Source organism: Macaca nemestrina, chromosome 9 (genome assembly GCF_043159975.1).
Source record: "Macaca nemestrina isolate mMacNem1 chromosome 9, mMacNem.hap1, whole genome shotgun sequence".
Classification (NCBI taxonomy): Eukaryota; Metazoa; Chordata; class Mammalia; order Primates; family Cercopithecidae; genus Macaca; species Macaca nemestrina.
The window spans coordinates 55,942,511-55,967,760 of NC_092133.1; the positions used below are offsets into that span (position 1 = coordinate 55,942,511).

General features: G+C 39.7%; 1 protein-coding gene across 1 annotated transcript in view; it reads right to left on the reverse strand.

The window, feature by feature from the left end:
* Positions 1–25,250, reverse strand: part of LOC105466185 (coiled-coil domain containing 6) — a 116,149-nt gene that overhangs the window by 51,573 nt on the left and 39,326 nt on the right. Inside the window, exon 2 of the mRNA XM_011715208.3 lies at positions 8,099–8,248. Coding sequence (XP_011713510.1) covers positions 8,099–8,248 — 150 coding nt within the window. The remainder of the gene's footprint in view (positions 1–8,098; positions 8,249–25,250) is intronic.

The window sequence follows — 25,250 nt, forward strand, 5'->3', positions numbered from 1 at the left end:
CTGAGCACCATGTTTGGGTCTACCTTAATCCAAAATCAAAGCCTTGTGTCTCTGATTTACCCAGCTGATACAAAACTAGTTCACTCTTAGCCTAAGGATGCAGCCCTTCATGATTCCAGCTTGAGTTAGGGTTGACTGATCACTCTCTCTTAACTTTGACCAAAAGCAATCAACTGACTTCTACAGCCCCAGCTCCACACAACGACCAAAACCACAATTCACTATCTCAGGTGTTTCTGGATGAATTCCAAGTGCCCTCTGAATAAAAGCAGCCTTGGGTGCTTCATTCCCACCCTCCTTCAGATCTCTGCCCAACAGTTCTTCACCATCATGTTAATTATTCGACAAAGAAGGATTTTGTTAAGTTTTTGTTTATCTTCAGTGAGGTATGTCTGAGTTATCTAATCTGCTATTTTCTACAGGAAAAGCCACAACATAACTTTTATAAAGAGAAAAAATAGCTACGTTCTTCCAGAAATTAGTTGTTATTTTGGTTCCTTGTTAGCAACACCGAGGACCAGAGTCAGGCCCTCACTTCTGAGCAGATGGCTTCAGGATAATATCAGACTTCCTATCTACTTGGAATACCTAAAGAGCTAAGTTTGAGTTTCCTGGATTTCCAGGAGCATGACGCCACTAAAAGCATTAACACCTTTAAAAAAAATCTGGTTAGGAGGAATATTTAAAAAAAAAAAAAAAGCTCCATGGAAAAGATTTTTAAAGTCCTTGCAGGGCATGGTGGCTTATGCCTATAATCCAGCACTTTGGGAGGCTGAGGCAGGCAGATCACTTGTGGTCAGGAATCCAAGACCAGCCTAGCCAACATGGTGAAACCCTGTCTCTACTAAAAAAAAAAATAATAAAAGAATAAAAAATTAGCTGGGCTAGTTACAATTAGCCCAGTTACTCAGGAGGCTGAGGCATGAGAATCACTTGAGCCCAAGAGACGGAGGCTGTGGTGAGCCAAGATCATGCCAGCCTGGGCAACAGAGAGAGACTCTGTCTCCAAAAAAAAAAATAAATAAAATGAAATAAAATAAAAAAGAAAAAGAAAAGAAATCCTTTTAGGCTCTGGCATATTGAAAAATCCATTCTGTAAAAACTGGCATTTTCTCCTGAGGAAGAAAGAGTGTTTAGCCCAAAGAATTCATTCTAAGATAAGGTATTATTGAAAATTAAAAGGCCTCATCTTTCTTACCAACTTTATGAATGGAGGAAACAGGAAGGTAAGGACAGCAGCAGGATATAACTCCGTATTTTAAAGTAATTACTGACTGGGCTGACTGTAAATTGTTTAAAAATGAAATGCAAAACATTGTAACATTTAGAACTACAAAGTTTTAAAGTTATTTTAAAACTGTTTTTAGTGATAGCTAGGGTCCATCAATAGTGGGGCCTAGTATCCTTCAATAGACAAGATTCACCTTTCCAACGAGAAGTAAGAATGTTTCTCCAACCTACTTTGGTAAATAAAGCAAGTTTAACTCCAGTTTCACCTAATTATTTTTATCTTTCTTTTCTTCTACCTTTATTTTTTCCCTCTACCTACTTTTTCTCACATTTTATGTCAAAAAAGTCAGCATGGGAAGCTTTTGAGCCCTTACTTTTGTCCTTGAGATTTTTTTTTGGAACCTGTGTTAGCACATCACATCTAGCCATAACCTTAGTACATGCACACATGCACACACACTTTAAAAGAAACTCAGTAATTTCAACACTGAAGAACTATATCAGGTTTATTGTATTATCTACTCATAACAAATGACATTGCAATGAGAGATTTTTCCCATGCTACTAACAGAATTCTGGCTTATAATTTGGCCACTGGTGGCTGTAGTATTTAAAATGCATTAAAAACAACCCAGTAGCTCTTTGTAGATGTACTGTGAATGCAATCTGTGAACCTCTTGCTCCTGAAAAGATCAGACAAAGCTGAGGTTCAGGTAATTTGGAATGAAAACAACAAGAAAAAGCTCTGTTCCAACTGTTTTGAAAGCTATTTTGTGATAGCAAATTTCTCTGATCACTATTAAGGGCCCTGAAAAACAAGCCAGGAGGGCCACAGATCTAGCCATCTAAATATAAAGGATATATTTCATTTAGATCTCTCCCCTAACATAGGGAGAACCAAGGTTTCATCTGAATGGATGCAATGGCGTCATGGTCTTGGTGCCTTTGAAATTAACTAAATGAAATTTCATACATTATTTATCAGCTTGACATGTGATTTTGCTGCTTGCATAAACAAAATAATTTCATTGCCATCTTAGTGGCTTGGGAAACTTGAAGGGGAGCGAGGGCGAAGAGGATGCTTCAGATTCTAGTGTACATGCTGGAAGAGAACTGGGAGTCTATACTCACTCCCTTTGCCTGCAGAAATGTCATGCTACTCAGAAAGAGACTCTTTCTGGGGTTAAGTAAGCATATACTCTAGAAAAGAAGGAATCCAGTAAGATGGTATTGCAAGGAGAAACCACTTCTCCAGAATTGACAAGTGAAAGAAGGCAAACGAAGTGCTAAGCCCTTTGTCTAGATGAACAGGCAAATCTGGAGACTTAGAAATTCTTCTTCCCCATTTTATTTCTGTGTAAATGAGATAGAAGAATAATTCTGTTGCATGATATCCTTCTGAGCTGCTCAGCTATAAATCATTTGGCAGAGGTAGTTTCAGCAGCAGTTTTGCCCACAACTTCCTTCCTGTCCTCTATCATCTTTCCAGAGATGCTAGAAAAACTCCAACTACTTTAGTTCTAGGAAGCATTCTTACCTCAGGAACCAAGTCAACAACAATAAAAATAAGCCATATCACCTCAATAAGAGATCCAGGACTTTTCTTCTTAAGTATTTCCAACCATCAATGTGTCCCCTTTATTAGGGTATGGCTATAATTTTTATTATAGTTGGAGCAGCATTATTTTCTGAGAATCAGATCCTATTTCAAATGTGAATTGAAAGTACCGTACTACAAATCTATTGATTATTTTAAGGTCTGAAATCTGCAAGCTGGATTAGATTGAAAAGATTAAGATATATGTAATATGCAGTACTCTTCTTAACCCAGTCGTAATCTATGGTTAAAAAAAGAGTTTATTAACTTTTGGTAGTGGTATTTGTTGAGAACAGTGTAGACAGTCCAGAACAAGCTGAGTGTGCTCCCAAAGAGCAGAAAGTCAAGTTGAGGCTTTGGCCCTGCATAAAAGCAGGTGGGAAAATCCACAATTCCTAAAACCATTATCAATCTCAGTGTCTGAGATAATTGATAAGTCTTCCAGTAGGCATTTGTGATTGGTGGTTAAGAGTTTGCCAGGGGAATTAGAATTTTTTTTTTTTTTTTTGAGACCGAGTCTCGCTCTGTCGCCCAGGCTGGAGTGCAGCGACGTGATCTCGGCTCACTGCAAGCTCCGCCTCCCGGGTTCACGCCATTCTCCTGCCTCAGTCTCCCGAGTAGCTGGGAGTCTAAAAGGCCATTCTTCAGAATGTTATAGAGTAATTATACTTGGGTGCTGAACTTACAGGTTATCTTATTTTCTTTGTGCCCTATTCCTTCTAATTTTGTAACAACAACATGATACTTTTGTAAGCAGAAAACATCTTATTTCTTGAAAAGGAAATTTTACAATTCTGATGCCTGGTTTGTCCTTACCTTTTGAAACCACCTCCTTCTGTGTCTTTGACTTAGAGAGCTCAGAGTCCTGCAATGCTAGTAGCATCTCTTTGTCATGGGCAGCAGTGCATGAAGCCTCCTGCAGAGTCAGGCTCATTTGCAAGTGGCAGGGGATTCTGGACTGCCCACATCATTAAGAACTAGTATAATCAGAATGCTCTAATGATTAGCTTAACTGTCTTGTCAGTCTTTGTATGATTCACTCTACTAGTCCTCTATTGTAAAACTTCTTTTCATTTTTTAAAAAAATTTCTAGGCTGGGAGTGGTGGCTCACACCTGTAATTCCAACACTTTGGGATGCCAAGGCATGCAGATCACTTGAGGTCAGGAGTTCAAGACCAGCCTGGCCAACATGGTGAAACCCTGTCTCTACTAAAAATACAAAAATTAGCTGGGCATGGTGGCGAGTGCGTGTAATCCCAGCTACTCAGAAGGTGAACCGAGATCACACCATTGTACTCCAGCCTAGGTGACAGAGTGAGACTCCATCTCAAAAATAAACAAAGAAATAAATAAGATTCATTATACGTCATTTCACTTAAAGACACAGTTTCTAAGAACTTACTGGCAACATTAAGTGAGGACTTACTGTATATTAAATTCTTTCTTTGAGACAGAGTCTCACTCTGTCCCCCAGGCTGGAGTGCAGCAGCATGATCTCAGCTCACTGTAACCTCTGCCTCCTGGGTTCAAGCAATTATCCTGCCTCAGCCTCCTGAGTAGCTGAGATTACAGGCGTGTGCCACCACACCAAACTAATTTTTTGTATTTTTAGTAGAGACGGGGTTTCGCCATGTTGGCCAGGCTGGTCTCATACTCCTGGCATCAAAGTAATCCACCCACCTTGGCCTCCCAAAGTGCTGAGATTAGAGGTGTGAGCCACCACGCTCAGCCTGTATATAAAATTCTGATAAGTTTGCTCACAAATGCTTCTTACAGGTTTTAATTACAAATAATGATTAAAGCACAACCTCTCTTCAAGGCATTCGAGAGTAGAATTTAGCTCTAATGTAGGTTCATGTTAAACAAAAGCAATAGAGTTCTTTTTGGAACAATGTCTCACCAATAAGGTAGTGAATCCCATGGCCTGGGCTCAGAGAGATGTAGACTTCTCAGTCAAGAGTTCTCATGAGATAAAGACACAACGTTGTGTCTGTACTGGATAGACACAAAAGCAAGGGAGAAGAGCTGCATGCTCCCTTTTGTGTGTGTTTTCCTGCTGGTGAGGATGAAAACATATGGAGGTGTTTAAGCCATCTCCCAAAATGGATCTTTTAAAGGGCAAAGGGATTTACTCTCATGTATACTGAATTAAACTTGATTTCATTTTTTAAAGGTATTGGATACCCAACTTGGCCATAGCAGACAGGAAGGGACACATCTCTTCTATAGCAAGTCTCATTTTGTTCTCAGGATCAAAGAATCCCTTTGAAATGCACATAAAAGCATTGTCCAATCAGTATTAGAAATAAAAGTCAAAGCACTCTGACAAAACAAAAATTGATCTGTCCATAGCCTCTCAGTGGCCTTTGGGTGAAAAATGTTGAACACTTTCATAGTGAACAGGTCAATGCACCCATCTGTCTGTGGGTGACACTTGTAGCATGATTTCTCTTAGCAGGTTTTTTTTAAAAGCAAGGTCCTATGCAGAAACAAACATCCTAGAAAGCCATATTAAAATAATTACGTAGTTGAAAAAGTTTATTAGTATCAAGTAGTCCAAAAATCTTCCAGATGGAAAACAGTATTTCCATGCTGGGTGGCAGAAAATGTGGGCATTCAACAAAAGACTGGTTAAACCTATTCAGGAAATACATATTGGGAGCCTGAGGGATGAGTATCATAGGCTGAACAGCCCTTCCCCTGCTGCAGCTATGATATCCCTCAATCGGCCAACAATGGAGGGCAGGTTCTTAGGCACTTATCAAAAAATAGACATGTTGTGATACCTGGTGTCTAAGGCAACAGATCTCCTATCATGCCTCAGAATGGCAACAGCTTCAGAACTTGCCAGAGACCTGAATCTAAAACTACCTGCTATCCATCTCCTTTCAAACACCTGAAGACCAGGGGAAGGGAATGGGCATTATTGTTTAATGGGCACAGAGTTTCAGTTTGAAAAAGTTCTGGAGATGGATGGTGGTGACGGCTGCACAACAAGGTGAAAATGCTTAACGCCACTGAATTGCACACTCAAAAATGGCTAAAGTGGTAAATGTTATGTTATGTAAATTTTACCACAACATTAAAATAAAAAGCCTAAAAACCAAGCTAGGATGCATGACAAATTGTCTCAGGGACATCCTAACCATCCATCTGTCCAGATTCTACAAGCTGAATCACCAACAAGCTACAGACCCATCCAGAGATTCCCAAACAATGTTTTCACAGAATCACACCTTCATACTATGCCCTTACTTTTGGCTGAAGGCAAACACAAGACAGGCCCGCTTGAAGGCTATGGCTACACATTGTATACCACTTTTGGCAAAAACAGTTCATTTTGTTCAGTTTATATACCATTCAATCCCTTTAGAAAGATCCACTATCCACTGAAAAATGTTTCCAAGTTTTTAGTCTATGACCTTTTTTTCTCCTGACCAAGATACACTGTTTTAGATATAAGAATTATGAAAACACAGTCACTACATTTCTATATCATAGCAATATTCAGAGGATGCTTAGAGCTTCAATTTTAAGTTCAAGCCTTCTTACACCAAGTATACAACTATAAATAACTTCCTTTGCTGTTGCATTATGTTCTTATGTTTTCATTCTTTTTCATGTTTTCATTCTTATGTTCTTATGTTTTCATTCTTTTTCAGTATCTTATTTTAAGGAACATCAATATCCTTGGGAGGTAGGTGGGTTACATAAGTGAATGAGAGGCCAATTACAGACTATACAATCATTCATACTGGAGATATATAATACAGAAAAGAAACATGATCTGGCTAGGTCTTGACTGTCCTATAATGTACTTTGGCTAAAGACTCCAAAAAACAACCATGTAAATTGGAAAAAAAAAAAAAATTCTTGCAGTGTCAAAAATTATGGCACCTGATTACACATACACTTAGGAAAAACAAACCATAATTACATCCCCATGATTCTAGAAGCACCAGGTAAAATAAGTCATTTAATGCTGCCCCAGTGAGATGTACTAAAAGGTCAAACTAACCTTCTCCATCCATTTCTCTCTAAATCACAATGCAAACGAGTCAACGAAAACTTTCAGTACAAAAATGTTGCCAAAAATCTCTGCTAGACAGTAATGCCTGGGTACCTGTTCTTCACATTTCAGGAACTACCATATAAACCAACTCTTGTGCAAGATTAACAGTATCTTTATTCAGTAATTAGGTAGAAAAATGAGACTAATAGAAAGACAGGGGTAAAAGCTGCCTGGAACATGTTATGGTCTTAACATTAAAGCTTCTTCATCATAGTTTCCAGTATCCTCTTACAGGACCATCTATGTGGGGAGGTAAGAAAATAACTTAGGAAGATTTTTTTAAAAGCCTCAAATAACTTCTTATTACAATCTCACTAATACATATACTTCAAGCAAATTAATGAAATTGTAATTGATGACGTCAAAATATATATATGGGGTTGTTTCACAGACATCTAAAGACAAAATGGTAATAATGTTCTGATAATTTTATACCTCCTCATTATTTTGGACAAGCTATGTTAAATAATGAAAACTCAATATCCCACTTATTTTTAAGTTCATACTAACCCACAAGATATTTCCCCTAAGCAAATTTTACTTCGTACTTTACCAGTAAGGTTTGAAGGGGGGAAAAAAAAGAAGGGGGAGAGAATGAGTCTCTGAAGTAGAGAAATCAAACCTTCCTATATGTTGTGTGTGGCACCTTCTATATATTACTTGTGATCAACGTTGAGTTTTAATAGCAGTCTGATATTTGTTCAGTAACATATTACTCACCCATTTGAACATGGTTGATTACGGGTAGTTTTAACTATCATGGATACCTTTCTATTTCCTAAAGATGTTTCACTTTATATCCTCATATTTTAGTGCAAAAGACCCACCTATGACTGCCAAAAAGTTTATGTACTTATTATCGACTCAACATAAAAGGAGAAAAATTTCACATTTGGCATTAGTCCCCATACTTCCAAAATGCTACATTCAACATCTCATGCCAAGATCTTGTGCTCATCAGCAATTTTTTAGAAATGCTCAGGGTACAAAATAGCTTACCTAACATATGCAGATGAGCTAGAAAACCACAGTCTTGACTATTACACCATTGCCACCCTTACCTGGTATTGTGAATCTCCAAAGAACTTAAGCTACAACCTCATCAGCAAATGTTACAAGTAAAGTGCCATATCAAAGTCATTTTCTCCTAGAGAGGAAAACAGGCAGGGAAGATGAGGGAGTAGAAAAGATAATTTACCTGCATCAATTTTCTGGAGAGCTCATTAGTGAGGAACTCTTCTTCTTTCTCATAATTTACAGCAAGTGTTTCCTTCTCCTTCTGCAAAGCCTGAATTTTCTTGAATAAAGTGTTACTAATGAATTCTTCTTCCTGCTCAGCCCTGGCTTGCTGTTTAAAAAAAAAAAAAAAAAAAAAAAAAAAAAGGAAAGAACAAAACAAAACACGTTAGGGAAACAGGAAATTTACTAATTGAAATATAGTTCTTATTTCCGGAAAGGGTACCCATCTTAAACAGAGCTCTATTTTTAGCTGTGAACCAACACACTCAAGAAATGCAAAACAGAGGAATTCAGCAGAGTCTATAGAAATGAATATTACTATTATGCCAAAGAGGCCCCCCTTCACTATGTGTGGTCCTTATTCTTAAAGTGATATTTCAAAGAAATTAGCAAAGATCACATTGCAGTTTTTATGAAACTATCCCGAATCAATAACCAGAATACAGAAAGATCCTTCTAATGTAGCAGACGGGTCCAGTCCTGTGCTATGTACATAAATTCATGATAACTCTCACAGGTTGCTACATCTCGAAGGTTTACAATTAAAATATCTGGGCAACATTTTTTTACTGAAGCAGAGCTCAACTCACTTAAAAGTAAAATTATATCACCTCTTTATAATGTCACCTAAAGGGTTTGGATAGGTTTGGATACGCCATTAAAAAGGCATTATGGGCCAGGTAGTGACTTCCACATGTAATCCTAGCACTTTGGGAGGCAGAGGTGTGTGGATCACTTTGAGCTCAAGAGTTGAGACCAGCCTGGGCAGCATGGCAAAATCCTGTCTCTATCAAAAATACAAAAAATTAGCCAGGCATCGTGGCCCACGCCTGTGGTTCCAGCTACTCGGGAGGCTAAGGCAAGAGGATCACTTAAACCCGGAAGACGGAGGTTGCAGTGAGCTGAGATCATGCCACTGCACACCAGCCTGGGTGACAGAGCTGACAGAGATTATGTTGTCTCAAAATAATAAATAAAATAAAAAATAAAAGGCATTACAAATGTACACGGACACATGTTCACTGAATAGCTGAATAATTACTAGAAAAAAAAATTACACCAAATGGCTGAAAACTAGTTATTAGGAGGTAGTGGGAATCTAGGGGTGAGGGGTAAAGGGGGGTGAGAGGGGCTTTATTTTTCACTTTATTTCCTTACTCGGAATTTTTTAGAGATGAAGTCAATAAGAGGGATTCGTGAATTTTAAAAATAGAAGAGAAGGGAGTCAAGCATTATTCAATGGAGATGAAAATATTCTTCTGTAGATACCCTCCTCTCTCCCTGAAAAAAATGTTTTAATAGATTAGGCTTATTATTATTCTGTCTAAACAGAAAAGCCTAACCATCTTTGAAGGAAATTAACCTTTTCAAAAAGGGCATCCGTGTTTCAAGCAAACTCAATTCTATTTAAAGAACTTTTTAAACCACAACATTTTGATTCATTTATACCAAATAATGCATTTCTGTTTTATCTGCCAATCGAGGGAGGAAGAGCCACATGAATTCCAAGCCTCCAGCACCTGTCATTTATAATATTCCAAGAGAACCAGACCAGCAGAAGACAAAAGGGCACCCACATTAAACGATTACCACCTCTTACTGTAAAAGGCTCCGACAATCAATCCCAACTCTGGCAGTTTCGATTTCTGTATATATTCACCAGCTTCCCCAACATCCACACACTCTAATATCCACAGTTTCTATGGAGTCCACCCTCCCTGCTCCCCATCACTGTGGCCCTACAGGAGGTATACCAGCTTTTGGTACTGCTTGCTGAGCAATTCTACAAAGAGAGTCACACATAGTACGCAGACTGAAAAACAGAGCTACACAAACACAAACAGTGGAGGCTTTGGGAGAAGGTCTAGTACTTACATTTTTTAAGCCATTCTGGGGCAGTCCAAGAGAGCTACGCAACAAAGACAAAATCCTTCAGCTAGTAAATTTGCATTACCAGCCAAGGCACCCAGTGAGCAGTCCATAGGTTCCCCCAGCAGTTCCCTTACATACCTCCTATTTCATTAACGCTTCTCAATGTCTTACTCCTTCCACTACAGTCAAGGAAAACTGCTAAGAACTCGTACTTCTCCTCCCCCTTTAAATCAATCCCCACTTGCCTTCCAAACTCTCAAACTTAAGGATTTCACACTAGTGCCATGAGCAGGAATCCAAAGTATTTATTTAAGACATATTTGACACATACATATCCAAGCCTGCCATCTATCCAAACTACTTGTTTTTCTGGTTTTGACCAACAAAGTCCTATATGATTTGAATTCTGACTATTCTAAAAGTTAAAGAACAGAAAGGTTGAGAGGAACTGTAGCGCTCTTGCAGGTGATTCTAGCCTTGGCATTCAAAAGGGTGGTTGCCATAAACTCATTTCATTATCAGATCAGACTCAACTTCTTGCACATTAACGCACATTTAGTATTTTAGATAACTGGTAAATTTTATTATAAGCAGTAAAAGTGAAGTGGACTCAGAGGCTAGGCAGAGCACCTTTCCCTTTACACAGGGGCCTGGAAGTGATAAATAGAAAATAAGAAACAAAGAGATTATTCCTGTGAGAAGCTGAAAATCAACCTTAATAAGAGTTTATTTGTGAAGCACCCCCCCCAAATCATCTAGCTACTAAGTTAGAGACAGGAGATTTCACTGTAACATACAAAAGAACTTTCGGTAGAAAGTAGATTGTGGCTCTAGGCCAGGCGCGGTGGCTCATGCCTGTAATCCCACCACTGTGGGAGGCCAAGGCGGGTGGATCACGAGGTCAGGAGTTCAAGACTAGCCTGGCAAAGATGGTGAAACCCCGTCTCTACTAAAAATACAAAAATTAGCTGAGCGTGGTGGTGAGTTCCTGTAATCCCAGCTACCCAGGAGGCGGAGGTTGCAGTGAGCAGAGATCGTGCCACTACACTCCAGGCTGAGTGACAGAGTGAGAACCTGTCTCAAAAAACAAACAAACAAACCCCAAAAAGAAAGCAGATTAGTGGCTCAAGCAGAGGGGATGGGGAATGACTGCTCAAGGCTACACAGTTTCTTTTTGAGGTGATGAAAATGTTCTGGAATTAGGGCTAATACTTTGCAAAACCTTCCCAATATACTAAAAACCACAGAACTATATACTTTAAAAGGGCGAGTGTTACAGCATGTGAATTGAATTATATCTTGATTTTTAAAAAAGGACTCATAATCAACACCCTGTATTCACAGAGGACCAGTTTCCTTTGCGTTTCTTCCCAAGGACGGCAGCAAAATGTAAAAATGGAGAGAGCTAGGCCTGCTCTAAATGTGCCTTCCAAAGATGTGTCACAGGTCCTGGGAGGCCGAGGCTTTGGCAAACAAAATTACTCACTGTTTTAGAATAGCTACTTATTTCTAAGCGAAGCTTATTAATAGAAAATGCCACTCTTCAGGACCACTGAATGAACATCAGAAACTGTTTTGGTGCAGCCTGTTAAAATCTGGCTAACTTAGCAAAGGGTTAACATGGCCTAACACAGCTTTAATCAGAGGTCTCCTTTAGCTAAGATTTTGCCAGTTCTTAGTTCTAATTGCCTCTTAGGGCATCTAAACACCCAGAGAAAACATCAGTACAGGATTTCCAGGTCCCCCAAATGTAAAACCCCAGCTCCCTCTTTTTCCAGTTGGTGCAGATCATCTTAGGAGTGAGCATATAAATGAGGACAAAAGGCAAACATGCTATATCCCATACAGTCTCAGGAAAAAGAAAATTTAAATTGGATACCGTGTCCTGACAATATGCATAAACTTAATTACCAGAGAATGAACCATGCATCATAAAAAAGTATTCAGTGTCCACTTGACCTCTCCCTGCAGATTTCTCCCCATATTACATGGAGTATCATCTCAATCTCAGTCTTAGTCCTGTTTGTTCCCCGCTAATCCCAAGGCAAGACTTTTTATTTAAGCTATAAAACAAATTACCTTTCCAAGGTATTGCCCCAAAAGCAGTCAGCAAGGAGCCAGGTAGACAGTGGCCTATAAGCAAAGAAGCAAGCCCCAGGTACCATTCACAAGGCATGAAGGTGCACAGAGGGGAGAAAAAACAGGCTACCTCATGAAATCTTATTATTAGGTTTATCAATATATTTCCCTTTTTACCTAAAATGCTTGCAAGTCTCAGCATATCTAAACACATCCCAATTCAAAATTAAAAATCTATTTCCAAAGCTAAATAAATGAAGCAACGTTTACCTATAGCTCTGTAAATTCTCAAATAAAAATGTGAACAAAAAAATTAGGAACTCTTTGAAGGAAGAAACATTTTCCTACTGTTTTCTGTTTGTAGGGTAGACTGGGAAAATCTGGGGGAAACAGAAAAATTTATGATATTTTCGTGTTCCATATTCCGGTTCTAGTAGCTATATTTAGAAATTAAATTTGGTATAATCATAATCAATTATTTGTGTAATTTAACACATTGCCCCTCACCCAGCAGTAATCACTGTCTGTTAATGTGAGGACTAGACCACAAAGCATCTCTTCCTCATTCTTTTCCCATCCTACTAAAATCTAATAAAAGGGAAATAAAAGGGAGAGTAGGAACAGGAGAAATTTACGAAGTCTCGTGGGAAAAATAAACACCAAAAATACAACAGAAAATATTTTCTCCTGAGTCACCACATATTTAGGCAACCACACTCTAAATGAGCATAATTTTCTGCAGATAAGGAAAACACAGTTTGTTCTGACCTACTGCTAACATGACCTGAGCACAAATTTGATAGATTCTAATGTGATTGTTTAGTGTTTCTGTTCTTTTATCAATGGCATTTTGGAGATCAAGGGTTAGTACAGAAAGAATTTTAAAACCCTTCACAATAGCACTCAACCACTGAAGAGAAAATCCAAGTGCCAAAACCAAAATCACGTAGGGTGGTGCAATTCATAATCTATTAAGCATAAGAAAAAGAACAGTTCTTCAAAGCAAGAAATGACAGACAAACATCTATTTGATAGCAGCCCTATGGATACGGTCAGGAGAAAGTTCAAGTGCCTACCAAGATAACATATTTGCACAGATTTTTTTTTAAAAGAATTACTTTTAAGTTAGTTGATGACTTGTTCTAATAACAAAGAATCATGAAACTAAGACATCTTGAAGCTTTAAGAAAGAGTCCAGGCAGGCTCTATTTATTATTCTCATTATTTAAGTTTACTAGTTTGTTGTCTAGTCACAAATTAATGATCTTAACATCTCAGTTTAAAATAGCATCTGAAACCACATTATTAGGATAGCAGGGACCACCCAACACACAGGCAACCGAATAAAAACTTGTTCTGTTTAAACTGTCCTTTCCTAGGTATACTACTGCACATAATGATTGTTCTGGGAGATGGTCAGAGTTTAGCAGAATCCCTCATGACCAATGGCTGGCAACTCTTATAGGATTAGCTTGACTGTTGGTCACAGAAATGGGTTTAACAACACCAACCGCTGTCCTGCAGGCATCTGTTTAATACTTAAGTGCCAGTGCAGCAGGGGTAGGTAACAGATGACATGGAGAACAAGCCTGTATGTGCCTTTATTTCTTGTATTAGAAGAAGCAAGAAGAAGATTTCAATCACATGCCTGAGAATCACGATTCTCCATTTAGTCTTAGGAAGCACTAGACTAGTATATGTTTCCTCCACATACTGTACACTAGTTCACAACAAAAGCAACTAATAGTTGATAATTGAAGCATTCATATTATTTCCTCCATTCCAGTATTGCCAGCAAGTCACTAATATACACAGGAATTGGAGCAGAATCATTATTAGCCCTGGCAAATGCGCTAATTCTGCCTCAGATACTAAGCCTAGGCCATAGTTACAGGACTGCAGGGCAAGAGAGACAATAGCACCAAAGAGTGACTTTCTGGATAAGAATTCTTAAGTTACTAAATTTTACCAACTGTGGTTTCTCTCAAACCAGCTTTCATGAAAGACCAGGTAGTCGTCAATGCCCACCCCCATTTGCAGTGGACAGACACATGTCCTTCTGGGCATGTTCCACTGCACATGACTAGAACACAGCTTTGCATACACACCTCATCATGTCAGTTCAACATCCAACCTGGTCCATGCCTGGTTCAAGAAGATGGATCCACTGGTCGCTTGCTTGGATACAGAGCAATGAGAAATTGCTAGAAAAGTAGCTAAATGTTTACGCTGGATTTATGAACTTATTTCCTTATAGGCAAGGGACACACAGTTGAAGTACTAGCCTGCAGACCACCCTTTAGAGGAGGTTCATAGACACTATCACACTTGACTCACACTGCCTGGTTTACAAGGTGGTTGTGCCTTTGTCCAGCTGTATGACCCTAGGGGAATCATAGAACCTCTTCAGGGTGCTGTTTTCTCCTCTAAAGTGAAAATAAGGGCACCTCCCTCTGGGTTGGTTGTAAAGATAAACTGAAATAATTCACATAAAGAGCTTATCCCTAGTGTCTTGCATGCATTAACACTAAAAAGATACAAAAAGAGTTGGGGAGGGGACATGAACAGAAGGATTAATGAGAAAACAAGGAAAGTTTCTGGAAAAAAAAGTGTGTGTGTGTGTGTGTGTGTGTGTGTGTGTGTGTGTGTGTGTGTATGAAGGTAAAAGAATCTCATGCTCTGTTCTCAAACGAAAATCATACAAAAGACACAAACCACCATAAATAAGTTCCAGCAGAAACAATCCATTTTGGATCCCATATATATGCACTAACTCCCCTAAATCCTCATCATCCACTAGGCCTGATACTCAAATTCTCAGAAACTATAAAATAGCTTTATAAAACATTTAGAAAACAAAATATGATGAATGAGCAGCAAGAGACCAACACAAAAGATCGGGCAGGTTTGAAAAGAAAACAGAACTTCTTAAATGTTTAGATTCATCTTGGGTTTTCCATTTCAATAGCAAATCTGACACCACCGAATAGCAAAGCAAGTAAACCAAAGACAAACCTAACAATTAATCCGAAATGTGGCATAAAGAAGCAAGATGATGGAAAATGAGAAAGATTATCAAATCACATAGGAAGGGAAATTAAAAGATTTAATACACATATAAGTAAAGACTAAGAAGACAAGTACAGAGAAAAAGAGGGAAAGAGTAACAAAAGATGATGGCTGGGAATTTCCCAGAACTAATGAAAGACATGAATCTAGAGATACAGAAACCACCACTTTGGGAGGCGGAGGCAGGCATATCACTTGAGGCCAGGAGTTCAAGACCAGGGTGGCCAATGTGGTGAAAGCCCATTACTACTAAAAATACAAAAATTAGCTGGGTGTGGTGGCACACACCTGTAATCCCAGCTACTTGGAAGGAAGGCTGAGGCATGAGAATCACTTGAACCTGGGAGGCAGAGGTTGCAGTGAGCCGGTATTGTGCCACTGTACTTCCAGCCTAGGCAACAGAGTGAGATTCTGTCTCAAAATAAAGTAAAATAAAATACCTTAAGCCACTCTGGGTGGAACAATAAACCCTCCAATCCCAGAGTCCAGGCAAAAAGGCACTGCTTCAGCATGAGAGGCATAAGCAAAACTGGTCTGTGTGTAGGAAACCCTCCCATCCCCAGGACTCAGACACAGATCCAATGCCCCCAAGGAAAGGCTGGAAACTCTTCTGCCCATATACACATCAGATTCAAGGCAGTTTGACTACCAGACGAAGAAGGTAAGAGGAAAGCTGAGGAGACCCTATCTCCATGACCCAGGTACCAGGGCCTACCTTAAACTGGATCAGAGGAACTGAGAACCATTCCCCTGCCTCTACAATGAGCCCAGATATGAGATCTAAACCACTAACGGTAATCTAATGCTGAAGAAGGGGCCAGGGCTAGATTATACTATAGCCCAGGCATTTGAGAACTTATAAAAAAGCTGAGAACATAAAGCAAGAACACTGAGGAAAGTGGGGCACTCCAGGCACTATTTTAAGTGTAAGGGAATAGCAGTTCACAGCTGGAAGAATTTAAAACCTGTGGCAGAATGAAGGAAATAACATGAAGACCCAAATCCAACTCAATTACTGATCAAATTAACTCACAATCCTGTATACGTGACCTAATAGAAGACGACGCGTGCTCATTTCTAGGCATAAAAATGACTGGGCATGATGGCTTATGTCTGTAATCCCAGCACTTTAGGAGGCCAAGGTGAGTGGATCACTTGAGCTCAGGAGTTCAAAACCAGACTGGGCAACATGGTGAAATCCCATGTCTATGAAAAATTTAAAAAGTAAGCTGGGTATGGCTGGGCACGGTGGCTCATGTCTGTAATCCCAGCACTTTGGGAGGGCAAGTTGGGTGGATCACTTGAGGTCAGGAGTTTGAGACCAGCCTGGCCAACATGGTGAAACCCCATCTCTACTAAAAATGCAAAAACTTACCTGGCCATGGTGGCGAGCACCTGTAATTGCAGGCACAAGAACTGCTTGAACTCGGGAAGTAGAGGTTATAGTGAGCCAAGATCTCTCCACTGGATTCCACCCTGGGTGACAGAGTTAGACTGTCTCAAAAAATAATAAAAAGAAATTAAAAAAAATAATCTGGGTGCAGTGGTATGTGCTTGTAGTCCAGCTATGCAGGAGGCTGAGATGGAAGGATCACTTAAACCCAGAAAGGTCGAGGCTACAGAGAGCCTTGATCGTGCCAATGCACTCTACTCTAGGCAACAGAGTAAGACTCCAACTCAGAAAACAAAACAATTTACTTTGGTCTCTACTGGTCTTCTACACACAATGTCTGGCATTCAATCAAAAAGTACCAAGAAAAAAAAGTCACAATAACATAAAAAAAAAATCAGAGATAAGACAACAGAAAAGACTCAGGGATGACCTAAATGTAGGAATTATCATACAGTGATCTTAAATAACCATGCTTAAGATGTTTAAAGATCTAATGGAAAAGGTAAACAACATACATAAACATATGGGAAATTTCACTGAGATAGAAACCAGAAGAGTTACATGGAAATGATAGGAATTTAAAAACTAATCAGAGATGAAGAATTCTTTCAATGGACTCATCAGTAGACTTGGCGTGGCTTAAGAAACTTTACTTAGCAAACTGAGTAAGTCAATAGAAATTATTTTAACAAATAAACTGAAACAAAGAATGATGGAGATGAGGGACAAACAGATTATCCATGGGTTATCAAATGGTCTAACCATTTTTTTCTTCTAATACTCCAGTTACACTAATAAGACAGAAGACTTGAGAAGATATGGAAAGTTTCTTCCAAAATTAATGAAACAGAATGAACCACAGATTCAAGAAGCTCAGAGAGTCCCAATCAGGATAAATTCAAAAGGAACAGAAAACAGACACATCTCCCCAAATAATTATAATCAAACTACAGAAAATCGAAGACAAAAAAGCAGCCAGAGAAAAACGACAGTATAAAAATAGTGAAGGGCCGGGCGCGGTGGCTCAAGCCTGTAATCCCAGCACTTTGGGAGGCCGAGACGGGTGGATCACAAGGTCAGGAGATCGAGACCATCCTGGCTAACACAGTGAAACCCCGTCTCTACTAAAAAATACAAAAAACTAGCCGGGCGAGGTGGTGGGCGCCTGTAGTCCCAGCTACTCGGGAGGCTGAGGCAGGAGAATGGCGTAAACCCGGGAGGCGGAGCTTGCAGTGAGCTGAGATCCGGCCACTGCACTCCAGCCTGGGCGACAGAGTAAGACTCTGTCTCCAAAAAAAAAAAAAAAAAAAAAAAAAGTGAAAAGGCAGCTGCGAAACTGAAGGATACTTACAATACACTGTAACAAACAAGTGACTTGTATCCTACATAAAGAACAACTTGATAAAGAAATATAACCTCTGGCCCAGCAAAGTGGCTCACACCTGTAATCCCAGCACTGTGGGACATAGTGGACGGGAGTTCAAGACCAGTCTGGTCAACATAGTGAAACCCTGTCTCTGCTAAAAACACAAAAAATTAGCCAGGCAGGGTGGTGGGTGCATGCCTGTAGTCTTAGCCACTCAGGAGGCTGAGGCATAAGAATCGCTTGAACCCAGGAGAAGGAGGCTGCAGTGAGCTGAGATCATGCCACTGCACTCCAGTATGGGTGACAGCCAAGCTCTGTCTCAAGAAAAAAAAAATTATATATATGTATATATATATACACACACACACACACACCACACACATACATATATACACACATATATACATATAAAACCTTCGATGGGAAAATGACACAAGCAGGCATTTTTTAAAATGAAGATTTAAATGACAAATTATTAAAAGTTCATAATCACCCTCAGAAGCAGTTAAAAAGGTTTAAGATCACAATATCTGATCTTAATCACAATATCATATCCCAGAGATTGACAAATAACAAGTTTGATAATATCAAGTGTTGACAAGTATGAAGATCAGTGGGAATTCTTATATAACATATATGGCAGTGTACATTGGTACAAATATTTTGAAAAACTAAGTATTTTTGTACTCTACTATGCAGCAATTCTACTGCTACGTATATGCCCTACATAAACTCTTCCACGTATAGAAGAAAGCAGTTGTAACATATTCATTGTATTGCTGATCCTTAAATAAAATACTGGAAAACACCTCAAATACCTATTCAGAAGAAAAACCATATATTCACACAGAAAATTAAAAAGCAAAGAAATCAAAAGAAATACAGTTAAATACAATATGAATAAAGCTAAGAAACACAGTATGGAGTCAAAGAAGCTGCAAGAAAGAACATTTTTTAATAAACTAAAAAAATCAGAAGAAATGATAAATTGCTTAGGGATACACTTATGAGATGAAGAGGTGGGAGGAACAGAATAGGAGTGAAATTCATAGGTAGATGCAATGGTATCAGTACCATTCTTGAGTGGTAGGAATCCAGGTGCTCATTCTGTCATGCTTTATAACTTACAGGTGTTATATGGTCCACTTATTCTTTTGTTTGAATAAAATATTGCATAATGAAAATGTTAAACAATGTTATAAATATAACTTGGTGGATAAACCATTTTCCCTCTTAGAATTCATACATGTTTTAATACAAAGCTGAAAAATATTATGCTACATGACAGAAGCTTGATGCCAAAGACCACATATTATATAACCTCATTTATAGAAAATGTCCAGAATGGGCAAATTTATAAAGACAGAAAGATGTGTGGTTGTGTAGGGTTGGGGCAGGGAAGGCTGGGTGGTGGGGAGAGGAATAGTGAGTGCTAAAATTAGATTATAGTTCAACTCTGTAAATATAATAAAAACCACTGAATTGTATATTTTACATGTGTAAATTTTATGGTATATAAAATTATATATCAACAAAGCTGTTTTTTAAAAAAAGCATTCTCTATAACATACATGTTTCTCATATATCAGAAATATCAATGAAATATAAAAATGTTAACCTTAGAAAGCAAGGAGATACAGACTTAAATGTATGACATAATTCAATAAAACGTGAAAAAGCCCTAACTTTACATCACTGTAACAATTCACTATAAAAAATGGGGCATGTCTAATACTTATCACTTTGATGTATTTAGAAAAATAGCTAGCCCATCGTTCAAATATCATTTCTACTATAGTTATAGGCACATTCCAACTTATAAATGCGCTAAAAGTTACAAATGTTCTAATTTATAAGTTAGTTGTTAGGATAACATTTTCTATTGCAACAACATAAACTGCAGTTAGTTCCTATGGCCAGCTTTCAAAAACTCATTCATGCCATGATGTAACTGAATTCTGCTATGAAAAGTAGCCTGAATCTGGGTTCTAAAAGCAGAGATTCAAAGTAGAAGAGAAGAAAGTCCCCCCACCTTTAAGTATGGAACCAGTTTAAGGCATAATTTTCAAAAGCTCCCTTGGTAGTTTACTCTTCCTCTCAGAATTCTTTACCACTTACTGCTATACTTACCAGAGGCACAGTCCACTCAAATTGCTAAATCCCTAACCCCAGTAAAGCATAACAACCAAACAATCCTTTCCCGAAAATAAATCATGCCCGCAAATCAGCAACCTTCCTTTCCTTACAAAACAAAGCTAGCGCCTAACAACCCTTTCAGTGGGCAACTGAGAAGAAAGCAATCAGACTGATCCAAATTATTAATATACTAAGATGTGAAAGGCTTTCTTAACGCTGATGATTATTTATTTTTTTTAAATTATACTTTAAGTTCTAGAGTACATGTACATAACGTGCAGGTTTGTTACACATATATACATGTGCCATGTTGGTGTGCTGCACCCATTAACTCACCATTTACATTAGGTATATCTCCTAATGCTATCCCTCCCCCGACCCCATGACAAGACCCAGTGTGTGATGTTCCCCTTCCTGTGTCCAAGTGTTCCCTGGTGGTCTAGTAGTTAGGATTCGGCGCGCTCTTAACCCTGATGATTGTTCTGTGGGGTGTAGGAGGGCATGATAGGATCCCTGCCAGAGTATTTTCTGCCAGAACAAGCTTACTCAATCAGTTACCTATTGTTATGTAACAAACCATGCCAAAACTTAAGGCTATAAACAACAACAATGTATTGTCCTTACTCTATGGGTTAATGGGTGGTTTCTTGGCTGGTTTCACGGGGCTCACTCACATGGCTGCATTCAGGTGGAGGTTCAGCTGAGCTGAGACCCAAGATCAAAGCCAAGATCAAGGGATAGGAAATAGACTCCCACCTCTTAATGACAGAAACAGTATAGACCTCCTCAGATGTATGCATGATATATACAAAAGAGATCAGACAAAAAAGGGCTGTGCCTAACAAGTCTCAAACCACACACATTTGTAAGAACGAGAGTCACAAACTACAAGGGAGCAATGAGTACATCGGTGTTCTGTGTTTGTGATTCATATCAACAATTAACTTAATGTGCGATCTTCAAGTTGATCAAATTACTACCTCCAAAACATTTCAGCTCAGAAGCTACTGGGGAAGTTTTTCACCACCCTTGGAAGATGTGTTGTTAATTATGAAGGCCTCTAACCAGCTTTTTACAAGAAACCTATCAATGCCCCACCCTCTACATCTCTACCTATCCCTGACACCGGAGGTTTCCAGCTCTGGCTCAGGGGCAATGTAACACCTGAAGAACGGGCTATAACATTTCAACAGTTATACATTCTTGGAAAATGTGAGGTGTTTCTCAGTTGCACCTGTGCAGAGAAAAGGAGGTAGTCAAGTACCTCCTAACTTCAAAGAATCAACAGGGGGAGCTCTGTGATAAAGTGACCTCTGCAACAGAAAGTAGGGCCAATTACAGACAGAGATGACTGCCAAATCCAAGGCTCCTCCCACCCTTCCCAGCAAGGTGCATTCCCTAGGACAGAGAAATCTTAAAGGAAATTAAAAACAACAAAACAAAATAAAAATCCAAGCAAAGAATAAAACTCACTGGCAGTTGATCTCCATGTGGAAGTTGATTGACTGTAAAATGACTGCAAAAGAATATGATTCCAGCTGGGTGCAGTGGCTCACACCTGTAATCCCAGCACTTTGGGAGACCGAGGCGGGCAGATCACAAGGTCAAGAGATAGAGACCATCCTGGCCAACATGGTGAAACTCTGTCTCTATAAAAATTAGCTGGGCGTGGTGGTGCGTGCCTGTAGCTCCAGCTACTCGGGAGGCTAAGGCAGGAGAATCTCTTGAACCCAGTAGATAGAGGTTGCAGTGAGCGAGATGGCGTCACTGCACTCCAGCCTGGCAACAGAGCGAGACTCCATCTCAAATAAATAAATAAATAAATAAATAAATAAATAAATAAATATCATTCCTATCATTCCAGATTAAATACTGGCCATGCATCATTCACTGTGTGCCTAATGCAAAGCTTCTCTATGCCAGGAATCCTAAATTTCTAAATAAGTTCCCATGACTTCTGACATGGGCAGAGAGAACCTCAACACTAGCCCCAGAAGGTTATCTTCCATCTGCCTCCTCTCCCCACACCCCATAATAAGTTCCTAACCAGAACTGCTGCCAAGTAGAAAAATAAGCTACAATCATTTGATTTCTAAAAGCTATCATCTATGATGGAGCGTCTCCTACATGGGAAGCACTGTGCGCATGTGACACTGCATAACACAGACACTGTCCCCACCCTGAAGGGGTACATAATCCTGCCAGCAATTAAAGAAAGGCAACATCATTAATCCATACATTTAGCAATTGGCCTTGGAATGATCTTGTCTTGGCTACATAAATAGCCTCAAGAATAAAGAGATTTAAAATGGGATTAAGCTGCACAGAGGAAAAAGCTAAGCATTTTTATCTACTGCAGTAACAGAAGAAACGAGAGACTACTCAAGGCCTGAGGTCTGGCACATAAGCATCCTCCTGCTGAATAGGGTGGAGCACGAACCTACAGAATTATACCAGCTGTATGGATGCATATACTCGTATAACACTGGACAATCACCCTTGATAATGGAGGAGAATGTTTAAATATTGATTGTGTTCCTGGCACCATGGCAGGCTCTTCCATACAGTATCGCATTTAATCCATACACTGACTCCACACATTTCGGCCCCACATCATATATAGGGAAAGTAGCTCAGAGAGGTCAAGCAACCTGCCTGAGGATCTCAGCTACAAAGTATGAGGGCTATGATTCAAGCAAAGCCTGGAATGGCTCCAAGGCTCCTAGTCCTACTATGGTCTAACTTCAATAATCCAGTAACAATACCTTCCTCTGATCCAAAGGCTGCAGCATCATTCTCCAAAAGTCACTAACTTGCCACAAAAGCCAACATTATTTGTGCTGCTGTCAGTGCCTGAACATCACAAAGCAGCTCTTCTTTAGAAAGACATGCCCTGTAATTTGCTTTCTCAAACTAAAGGGTAACTAAATGTTGGGTGACCAACAGGTACTCTTTAATATTTGCAAAAGAGCCACTTTCTGCTATTGCTGCCATCACTTCAAGTAGTAGAATACATATTCCCTGATGGCATACATGCCATATGCATAGTGTTCCTGTGTGTTGACAGCAAGTTGTTGTAGGGTAAATGCACCAGAGAGCAACAACTTAAGCACATCCCAAGAATGACCCATATGGCAGAGGCACCTGAATGTGTGTTCTGAGATAAAGAATCTGGGGTGGCCAATCTGGAGGTTCACATCTTCTAGACCAAAAATAAAATTCTAAGGCTCCCCTAACCATCTGAATGGACCCCTTCTCTCAGCCAAGAGTATTCCAAAGTTAGCCTGAAAAACTGATTCAGACCAAAAACTGATGGAAGAGAGGGTCAGACATGCCTCATTATACCCTCCTCCCTTTTTGAATTCAGGGAAAGCCAACCAGCATTAACATCAACATAGACCTTAAGTCTGGTAAGAAACATTTATAATCTGTTCTCTCTGAAGCCTGCTACTTTGGAGGCTTCATATGTATGATAAAAATGCAGTCTCCACAGCTCCTTAACATAACGCACACATTCCTTTCTATTGATAACTTTTTCAACCAATCGCCTTTTTTTTTTTTTTTTTTGAGACAAGGTCTCACTCTGTCACCCAGGCTGAAGTGCAGTGGTGCTATTACAGCTCGCTGCAACCTTGACTTCCCAGGCTTGGGTAATTTTCCCACCTCAGCCTCCCAAGCAGCTGGGAATACAGGCACGACACAATGCCCAGTTAGTTTTTGTATTATCATTATTATTATTATTTTGGTAGAGATGGGGTTTCGCCATGTTGCCCAGGCTTGTCCTGGGCTCATGCAATTCTGCTTGCCTCAGCCTACCAAAGTGCTGGGATTTACAGGTGTGAGCCACTGCTCCCGTCCCAGACAAACTTTAAATCTACCTACTCAGAGTGGAAGCCCCCACTCTGAGTTGTCCTGCCCTTCCAGATCAAAACAATGTAAATCGTATGCGCATCGATTGATGTATTATGTTTCCCTAAAGCATATAAAAACAAGCTATACCACCATGAGCACATGTCATCAGGACCTCCTGAGGCTGTGTCACAGGCATGTCCTCAACCTTGGCAAAATAAACTTTCTAAATTGATTGAGACCTGCTTCAGATACAATCTAAGCCCCCATCCCATCCTATGGCACATGGGCTGTACAGAGGATTAAGGCCCTGAGTTTTGGGGTAAATGAAGGTTGCCAGGTAGAAGTTAGTAAGGGGAGGGTGTGAAGTGAAAATTCTATACAAACTGCATGCTGTTTGCAAGGGTTGCTGTTTTCCTGCCAAGCCCATCACCACTGGACCGCGTGATTTTCCTGCCCAGTCCACCACCACTGGGCCATGCAGATATGTTGCCCAGCCCACTGCCACTAGACAGTTTCTGTAATTAAGGTGGTTCTTCTATTCAGCCCACTGCCACTGGATACTCTTCCCTGGATGAAAGCCCCTAATAAAACCCTACGTCTCATTTGCTGGCTCCAGGTCTCTTATTTGGCCTTTGAACCTGGTGCCCTCCCTACTGAGGTTGATAGGGGTTTGGCATGACAACTCTGCTAATTTAACTTTATTCTTCATGCTTTCCTCCCCTTCTCTTTCATGGTTCACTGTGCCTAAGCTTTACAAACAATATGGTTTATGATGAACACCTGCTTTCCTTTGAGATCCTGGAACTTTGGTACATGCCAAGCAGAGCCAGCCCCCAGTAAAAACCCTGGGCTCCAATGAGTATCCCTGTTACATGACACTTTACACGTGTGGTTATAATGCAATGCTGGGGGAATTAAGCACATCCTGTGTGACTCTACTGGGAGAGGACTCTTGGAAGCTATGCTTGGTTTCCTCTGGACTTTGTCCCATGCACCTTTTTCTTCTGCGATTTTGCTTTGCGGCCTTTTGTTCTAATACATCTTAGCCATGAGTATGACTAGATACTGAGCCCTGAGTCTTCCTAGCAAATCATCAAACCTGAGGGTGGTCCTGGGGACTCCTGACACACTCTGTATCTAAAAAGAATACCTTTTAACCTGTCTTTCAAAAGCCAATGGGAGCCACAGGAAAGAGCACACTTCATCCCTACCACGACCTAATGATCTCAGTGTAGTGGCATAAACCATAGCCCAAAGTCTTCCAGTTAAGTGCAACACGACTAAGAGGGACATGAGACCACTTAGCCAGAAAAGGCTCCTCAGATCTCCAGACTCCTTTTTTCT